At 40.8% G+C, this 9,776-nt stretch overlaps 1 protein-coding gene across 1 annotated transcript; it reads right to left on the bottom strand.

The window, feature by feature from the left end:
- Positions 1 to 3,962: 3,962 nt before the first annotated feature.
- On the bottom strand, positions 3,963 to 9,460 carry LOC133755206 (tripartite motif-containing protein 64-like). The gene is made up of 5 exons (XM_062185420.1): positions 9,335 to 9,460; positions 8,143 to 8,373; positions 7,172 to 7,194; positions 6,165 to 6,262; positions 3,963 to 4,456 (listed from the first exon to the last, which is right to left on the bottom strand). Exons 1-5 carry the CDS (start codon positions 9,458 to 9,460, stop codon positions 3,963 to 3,965), a joined length of 972 nt encoding a protein of 323 aa, XP_062041404.1.
- Positions 9,461 to 9,776: the final 316 nt, after the last annotated feature.

Genomic DNA, 9,776 nt, shown 5'->3' with positions numbered 1-9,776 from the left:
TTTTTAAGCTGATAATTTCCTATGGCCTGTGAATGATGTTTTAAATATCCAAATGGCCCCAGGCAGAAACGATTTGCCCACCCCTGTTAGACCCTGGAAACCAAGTGTGCTGCATACTAGGCATCTCATTGCCCTCCACAGGTGCTGTAGCTGCAGGGCCTTAAGGGACTGCATGTCCCACCATTCCCTTCTCCTCACCACAACCACAAGCTACAGTGTAAAAATCTCATCCTGGAATTCTGTTGTGTTATCCAGGAAGATTCTATTGTAATTGCTTATCTTTGTGCAACTTAGAAGTATCATCTTTAATAAACATTAAGCTAAGTCAGAGGTTCTCAAAATACAGTCCAGGGACCAGCACCCGAAGCAGCATCTTATAACTGATTTGAAATTCAAGCTCTCTGTCCCCACCCTCCTGAACAAAGCCTCTGCAGCTGAGGCTCAGCAATCTGTAGTCTAACAAGCCTTTCAGGTGATTACAATGCACCAAATAGTTTAAGGTATTAGCCTTGAAGTTAAAAGGAGCTGGATCTTTCCTTGGAAAGGAATCCTACACAGGTGATAAGGAAAGCACTTTCATTTCATTCCTATCTCCTCCCCTTCCTGTGTGAGTGGTTCTGGAGAGACAGTGGCATACAAGCTTTGAATCAGAAACACAATTTTTTGTTATTCTGTTTCTCTGGAGATTCTTGATTAATCCATGGTGAATAAATTGCACTGATATATAAGAAAAGATTGATAAAATTCCTAAACATTATGGATTAAAACCAAGTAATACTGGGACCAACATTGTGGTACACCTGGTTGAGGTACTACTTGTGACACTGGCAACCCAAATCAACTGGGGTTGAGTCCAAACTGCTCTATTTCTGATAGAGTTCCCTGCTAATATGCCTGGGAAGGAAACAGAAGACGGCTCAAATACTTGGATACCCCCCAACCCAGGTGGGAGACCAGGTTAGAGTTCCAAGCTCCTGGCTGTGGCCAGAAACAGTCTCAGCCATTATAGCCATTTGGAGACTGAACCAGTGGATGGAGAATCTACTTTTCTCTGTCATTTTGCCTGTAAAATGAATGAATACTTTAAAAAGATAAAATTAATACATATAAATCCAACATTTACTTAATATTTAATTTCTTTCAAATGATTTGCTAAAATAATGTTTATGGTTGCAGCCATTAGCTTCAAAGTCAGAAGATGAGATCAAATCATTACTATTATTTACCATTGTTTCTGATACTAACAATGAACATATTTAGAAAAGGAAACTTGTGCTGTAAAAATTATAAATTCTTCAAAACTAATTTTTGATCTAGAAAACCACTTTAAATCATACTTTGTTAAGATTTTTAGGAACAAAATAAGCACTCAAAAATGGCCATCATACATAAAGGGTAGAAATACTAATTAGATATAAATATTTTTAGCACACAATGTAGAATTTGGGGAGTGAACTGGCAGATGGAAGATCTCTCTCTCTCTCTATCTCTGCCTCTCCTTCTCTCTCTGTGTAACTCTTTCAAATAAATAAATATTTATAAAAAAAAACAGCAGAGGAGGGGCTGGCATTGTGGCATAGCTGATTAAGTTGCCACTCACAACTCTGCCATTCCATGAGGGATGGTTTGATTCCCAGGTGCTCCAGTTCTGATCCAGCTGTTAATATACCTGGGAAATCCACAAAAGATGACCCAAATACTTGGGTCCCTGAATCCATATGGGAGACCTGGATGGAGTTTCAGGCACCTTTTTTTTGGCCTGGCACAACCCTAACTAGTGTGGCCATTTGCGAAGGGAATCAGTAGATGGCACAACTCTCTCTGCCTCTCCAACTCCATCCCATTCCTTCTCCCTCTCCCTGTAACTCCTTACCAAAGTACTGTGAGATTAACTACAAAATTTGCTCTCAAACAGGGTTTTGGATGTTGTGTGTGTGTGTGCTGTTAGTGTAGGTACAAACTGTTGGAATCTAACAGCATAGAGTTGGTCTTCTGTATATAAAGTTAATTAAAAGTTAATCTTAATGAAGAATGGTATAGAAGAGGGAGTAGGAGAAGAAATGGGAGTAGGTGTAGGAGGGTGGGCACCAGAAGAAGGAATACTAAATTTGAACCTGTAAAATTTCCATTCATTAAGTAAAAACCTTAAAAAAATTTAAAAACTCCTAAAAAATAAAACCTAGAAGACAGTGAACTACAAAATAATGATCTTTCAGTTTTTACAGAAGCTCAGCTGAAACCTTGTATTGGTTTAAATATAATGCTTCATCAATTTCTTACAGGAAAGGGAATACACTTTGAAAAATAAGCCAAAAACTTAAATACAAGTGCAGGGAAATATATTTTTGATGCAGGAAGGGGTCATAGCGCTTAAACCCCAAGAAAGAGATTTTAATGTGATGGTGTCTTCATGGTGGTTCTTTTATTATTATTATTATTATTATTATTATTATTATTATTTCTTTATTTAAACGTGAAATTGAAGAGGAAATCCTGTCATTTTGTGTTCTGGTTGGGAGTCTAAAGTAGAAACTCATTTACTGGCATCATTGCTTTTTTGTATTTTATAAACTGTCCCTCTGATGTTTGTATCAGAACCCAACCCCTGATGTTTTTATGTCTAAAACAAAAACTTTGTAGTCGTGGGGGAAAAAAACAAAACTAGTCTCATCTTCTAACACCTTCAACATCTCACCCAAAAATAGCATTGATTTTGGACATCTGATGGCCAATTTAAGAAAGAATTGACCATCACACTTAGTTGAATTAGTAGTGACTTGAGTTAGTAAATTACCTAATATCAAGCCCACAGAGCTCCCATTTGCCAATTCACTCCCCAAGATGGCCAGGACTGGGTTACGACAAAGCTAGCACCAGAAACGTATTTCTGGGTCTTCCATGTAAGTACTTGAACCATCTCCTGTTGCTTCCCACAGTGCCCATTGCCACCAAGCAGCTAGAATCTGGAGAGGAGAAGGACATGTCCCCAGGTGCTCCAATATGAGATGTGGCCATGGCAAGTGGCTCTGAAACCAATAAGCCAAACATTCCTGATGTTAGAGTAGCTTTGTTAATACTAATCTTTTATTTGTTCTTTAGTCCACTTATTCACTACATTTCTTTTGTGTAATATGTCCTAAGCAGTACTCCGGTAATAGCAATACAGCACCAGGTAAGATCTTCCATTTGTAAATTTTCAGATTTGCACTCAAGCAGACATCACTAACTATCGGTTTGTTGAATTCATGTTGGAGGTTATTGGGATGTTGGATGTTATGCGTAGAGTGTGTAGTAAGAGAAATCACTGTGGTCTCTACGGTCACGAAGGGCTTCCTGAAAAATCTTTGAGCAGAGACGTGATGTGTGATCAGGACAGGTTGAAGTGCTTGCCTGTCAGGCACTTGCATCTACCCCAAAAGGCTAGATTTGAAGAGAAACTTTTGCAAATTTGTTTTATTTAGTAAGCTGAGAGAGATGACACTTCACTCTTCTACCCAAGACATAATCAAATATGAGAATAAAAGGCTTTCTGCATGCAGATGTGCCTGGGTAGCATTCAACTAAATGGAAAAACAAGACCCCAGAAGCCACATATTTCAGCATTTTACTAGCATAAACTGTTTAGAATATACAAATCACAAAAGAAAAAGCAGAAAAGGAATTGTCAGGTGATGGAGTAGGAAGTATGCCCAGGGGGACTATTTTGAGTTTCTTTGCAGGGTGGTGAAAAAGTATTGGGATCAGATAACGATGAAAGTTGCAAAGCTCTTTATTAAAATAAATTTTAAGAGAAAAAGTTCATATATTCATTGCAGTTGTATGTTGCATGTTTTATAACCATGCTCTAATTATGATTACACTGTGCTCATTAAGTTACAGTGTGCTCAAAAACAATCCTGATGTCTCACATAAAAACATCCCAGGACAGTAGTTTCCTCTGTATGGGGGTTCACAAAGACATTTCATGGGGGGCAAAGGCACAAAAAGGGGTTCAGAGGAGAAGTAAAGTGGGTTGGAACATTACAATGTATGAGGGAACCTATGTCAGCATCATAGAAACTCACTGTTCCATGGTCACAATCCAGAAACACCCCAACACTACTCAGGGGCATTTTCACATAGTGAGTTAAGGGTGGAACACTGGTGGAAAGGACGTAATGGTTGTTACTCTTCAGGGAGGCCAGGAGAAATGCTTGTTCGAGATTAAGAATGTCACTGGTATCGCTTGTGCTGGAATCATAACAGACTCCCAAAATCCAATTGGAAGAGGATGACACATCCACCTCCCAGTAATGCTTGCCAGAGGTGAAGGTCTGAGCACCCCACACAGCAAAGCTCTCTGCTCTCTGGGAATGGCTGGGGACACTGCGATGTCCTTCTCCAACTATTGCACTTCTGAGGTCCTCAGAGAGCCTTAAGTAGCTGTGGGCCACTTCCTTCTTCAGACCATGATCCACTGCAGAAAGAGAAAAAACTGATCAATGAATGTTGTTTCTATGGCCTGAATACAAATGTTTTGTGCCCATGGAATCACTTCTCTTGACTTTGCAAGGAAAACTAACGGAAGAGAGGAAGCACAATGAATTGAGATTTGCTCAACTGAGAAACTGGAGGGTTCAAGTGGCTTTACAGAAAAAAAATCAAATAACAGAGAAAAATAAGAAAACCAACTTGGACATATCACACACTGTGTGAAGTAGGGTTTTGGTTGGTGTGGAGTGTTAATGGTTTCAATAGTTTTGAATATACATGTTTATATTTCTTTGAAAAGAGAGACAGAGACAGAGAAGTGTTCCATCTGCTGGTTCACTCTCCAAATACCCACAACCAGGGCTTGGCCAGGCCTGAGCCAGGAGCCAGGAGCCAGGATCCAGGATCCAATCCTGGTTTGCCACATGGGTAGCAGGGATCCATATATTAGGGAAAACATCTGCTGCCTCCCAAGGTGTGCATTAGCAGAAAGCTGGATGGAAGCAGGAATGGGAATGAATCCCAGGCACTTTGCTACAGAATACAGGTGCCCAAGATACTTACTGCTGTGCCAAATGCCTACCACTGGATAGCATGTATTGAGAGCAATCTACAACTTGTACTTTCTTGGCTAGAAAGCTGTTTTTTGAGTTTTGTGTTTAATTCCATTAGTAAATAACCCTGTTTGAAATATGATACTTATTAATTGGGAAATAAGCTATACATCTGAATATTTCAACATAAAACACATGTCCCAATAAGTAATATCTCTAAAGAATGTCCTGACTTCAGCTTATCTGTTCAGAACGTGGATTTCGCCCAATCTGGGTTTCAACCCTCTGCTCTCTGAACTATTGTCTAGTGCAGGCCTAACATCATTGCACTGCATTCACAGATCTCTCGTCATTTAATTGTTTTCAGAATCAGGAGATAGCATTGGAATGGGTCTGCTTTTGACAATTTCTCATTTTTGGGGTTGGTCAAATCTTTCTGAGTTTATCAATGATAATAGCTACTTTAGCAGTGCATGATAAATATACTAGGCATATAGGACAAATTAAAAAATCAAGTGCCATATTCAAACTTTAAGAAATGCAGTGAGATGGGGCCAGTGTTGTAGCATAGTGGTTCAGGCTGCAGCCTATGACACTGGCATCCCATAGGAGTGCCAGTTAGTTCATGTCCCAGCTGTTCCACATCTGATCCAGGTCCCTGATAATGGCCTGGGGAAGCAGCAGAAGATGACCCAAAGTTTGAGCATCTGCTACCTTTGTGGAGATGCAGAAGATGCTCCTGGCTCCTGGTTCCTGGATTTGGCTGTGCTAGCCATGGTCATTGTGACCATCTTGGGAGTGAAACAACAGATGAAAGAGCTCCCTTACTGTCTCTCCCTACAAAAATTGCAGTGAACACGGCCAACATACAGTCTTGACTGCCGCACTAAGAATTGAGCATTGTATCCCTTAATCAAATCATCTGAATATCTTCCCACACTCTGCTTATGTCAGCATGCTTATTTACAAAGTTCAGCTTTGATCACTGTAATGTGATTAAGCAAAGTGAGAAGACACAGTTTCAAAAAAACCTGTAGGATTTTCAGGGAAGGTGAATGAAATAAAATGGGAAATGGCTCAGGCACAAAAGCAGTGAAGAAGAAGGAAATTAGGGCTGGAAGGATGGAGAATGAGGCTCACCTTTGAAGTTGTATAGCATCTCTGTGAGTCCAGTGATGTGCCATAACGTCAGCTCTGGGTTAACCCGCTGGGGATTGAGTGTCTGTACCAGTTCTGCTCTGTAAAGAATCAGACCAGGGACACTCCAGGTCAAAGGGCAATCACAGGGTCAAGACAACATTACCAGATGCAAATCCAAACTATTTCATCAGGAATTTTCCCATTATTGGCTAATAAGAATAAATTTTATTCACTTCCTTTGGAGAAATAAAATTAATACTTTTATCTAAATTTCACATCAAAGCCATTTGCCTCTTTCTTCTCAGACATTATCCAACCTGTGGAATGACAGTCATCCCATTCCCCCCTGTACCCCTCACTTGACTTCAGGGAAAGCAGAGATCCTGGGTAGCTTACAGAGAGCAGGGCTTTTAGGCAGAATCTATGGGAATTCAGTCAACAGACATCCCCAACAGTACAGTCAATAGGATCTGCACTGAGCCAGGAGGCTGTGAGTTTTCTACCAAGCAAGGGAATGGAATTCCAGACTGGCAGCCATGGTCCTGAGGGAGCTGAGGTGGCTGATGCCCCCATCCGGGCTGCCACTGGGACAGGCTGAGAGGGCAGGACCTTCTCACTGCTGCTCCCAGGAGTGAATCCTCCTTCCTCCTCCCCTGCTGTGGGAATTCCTCTTTCCTGTGTCTTTTTTCCCTTTCCCTCTCTCAAGGGTGGGGCCTCCTCTGGGATTTCTCAGAATAATCTGTTCATAAAGGTTGGTTGGGGCAGTTCCAGAGGAAGGGGAGGAGAGAAGCTGAAACAAAGCCCAGAAAGTCAAATCATTGTTTTTGCATATGTGAATTCAGCCACATCTCATCTGGCACCAAAGAGTAGAAAACCTCAGGATCCCTTATCAAACAAAATGGTAAATAGTCAGGGAGATCCAAGTTAATCACTCAAAACAGAAGCATCTGCTACATCAACAAGAGCACAAGTTTCTTACACATTGGAGATTCTCACTGTAAACTTACCTTTCTAATACACTCCCAATATCCTGCAAGAAAAAAAATTAAAAAATATTTAGTCATGAGAACTCTCTCCTCTGTGCTCTATAAAATTCTTGCTTTAGTATTTTTCAATCATGTATTTTCTTCTGGTTCTCTGCGAAGAGGTATCAGAGTCTGTTAATAACAGACTAAGAGCTGGTCCAAGAAGGACTTCCTCTGTGTGAATTCAGAAGATGGCATTCAGGACGAAGCTGTGCAGCAATGTAAAAAGTTCTAGGTTGCAGGGTCACTCGCCCCCACTCATATTCCAGAGAGAGGTCTGACCTCTACTGACATTTATTGCAAAGTGGGGAAACCTCTGAAAATCAGAGTGCACTGGCATTGATTACCAAAACTTGCTTAGGCAAAGATCAAGGCCTCAATGTCTTCAGAAAATACTTTTTAGTTTGGGCACCACAGTGTTTATGGAGGCAGGAGTAGGGAATTTTATTTTATTTTTTTTTTGGTCAAGGGCAATTGGATAGTGATGCCATCATACATAGACATTCCAAATTAACAGCTGAGAAATAAATATTCTGCAGATTTTTTTTAATTTTCTGGAGTTGCCTCAGCAAGGCCAAACCAATTGGTTTCCCAGACCTTCTATAACACTCTGATTGGACATTCAGCACCCCTGAAGGGCAATATAGATTGAAAATCAATTTAAAAATGCAACCATTTTGTGCTCACTGAGCTCCTGGATAATTTTTCCTACAGTAATTTTCTTGCTTGCACTGCAGAGAATTTTATTGAGTGTGAATTATGACAGAGGAAAGCACGCATATGATTATCAGATTATACAGAACCAAGTGATTGGGCAAAAATAAAGATGCAGGGCAACAGACCCGAATCCTGCCGTGGAATAAGTCGTGATATGTGCAGGTAATATTTTCAGGTTCTTATGACCTTGCCCAGGAAAGCACTTCTTTCCCTGAACAAGGGCTCTCCCGGCTCACCTGCAGTAACTCCAGGTCAGGCTTCCGGCATGCCTCAGCCAGCTCTCTGTACGTTTCTTTCACCTGGTGTTTCTGTTGCGTCATTCTCATCTCACTGTCCTTGAGCTGCTGGGAAATCTCCTGTGCTTCTCTGTGCAGGGCCTGCAGCTGCAGTTGCTCCTCCTCATGGAGAAGTATATGCAACTTCTGGTACTGAACTTTTATCATCAACTCCCTTATGGACACATATTCCTGTGGAGATATTGGGTTAAAGAATACATATCCTCATGCTGAACTGGCAATATTATTTCTCCATTTGCTTGAGATACTGACACCCCTAGGATTGCCTCATCAAGTTCCTGCTGTCCCAGTTCCCATGCATCTTCTTGCTAACGTGCCTGGGATGGAAGCATTGGAGGGCCCAAGTGCTTGGGCCTTTACCATCCAAATGGGAGACCCTGATGAAGTTTCAGCCTCCTGTCATCCTGTGCCAGCCACTATAATTTAGGGAATGAACTAGTGCATGGATGTTCCCCTCACCCTATCTTTCAACTAAATAAAATTTTCAAAATGTACGTCTCTTCTCCAGACTTTCTGCCTCACCCATGCAAAACCTCTTGAGTACATGCAAATCTTTTCTGTGTGTGCCTCCTGTAGGTTCTTAGCCTTATTCTCTGTTTAAATCAAGACTCACCAAAGGATCTCAGGTGTCCCCCCACCCTTCTCTTTCTCCCTCCTTTTCTGAAGCTTCTTCAGGATTTTGACCCCATCAACTATTTTGACTGTAGTAGTAACCTTCTTAATTTTGTTCTGTTCCTTTGCCTGATTCTTCTAAATAATTAAACATATTTAGGTACATTCCCCATCACATGGAGTAGTGTAGAAAGACTTCATTTCCTTCATAGATATGATTCTACTTTTCACTGCTTCTTCATAGCCATACTTAGTGCTGTCTTTAGTGCTGGAGAAGGTTGATGTAAACCTTCAGGGTTGGACTTGGAGTATCTGTGATGACCTGTCTCCACTACGTCCTGGTATACTTCTCACTACGTGTCTTGGCTGGCACAGGATTTGTGATTACTGAGTTTCCATTTGAAACCACCACTTCTTCTGGGAGGAAATCACAAACTCTTCATGGTAACCAGAATTTGCTAAAGCAGTATGGTGATTGTAAAGCATTACAGTAATTGAAGAACATCTTTTTCATTCTTACCGTGAATGAATGTGCCTTTTTAATTTCCTGTGTCACATTGTTTTTCAATTCCTGGAAACGTTCCCATAAAGTATTCATTTCCTTTAAAAGTTTTTCCTGCAGAATAATTATGAGATTTAGCCACATGGACTATATTCTTACATATTTCCCTCCCTTACTTATTGGAAATGGCAGTGGTTGTGAGAATAGTATTGAGACTACTAATGTTTTTTCTTCTGTTCTCTTTTTCTGATAATAGTAAATTTGAATAAAGTAGAGTGGTCATATTTTCCCAAGTTGACCTAATTTGAGTCTTAGATTTGGGATATTAAAGGTGGTAGAAAATTACAACAAGGCTGTCCTAGTGTAGAGAGCTCATTGGCCACCTGCTAGACAGTATTCCATGTGGGCACCAGGTCGTGTCCTGGCTCCTCCACTTCTGCCTCATCTCCCTTCTGATGGC

This window comes from Lepus europaeus, unplaced genomic scaffold, assembly GCF_033115175.1.
Source record: "Lepus europaeus isolate LE1 unplaced genomic scaffold, mLepTim1.pri SCAFFOLD_3_1, whole genome shotgun sequence".
NCBI classification, from domain to species: Eukaryota; Metazoa; Chordata; class Mammalia; order Lagomorpha; family Leporidae; genus Lepus; species Lepus europaeus.
Note: the sequence above shows the minus strand (reverse complement) of the source record. Positions and strands in the feature narration are given on the sequence as shown.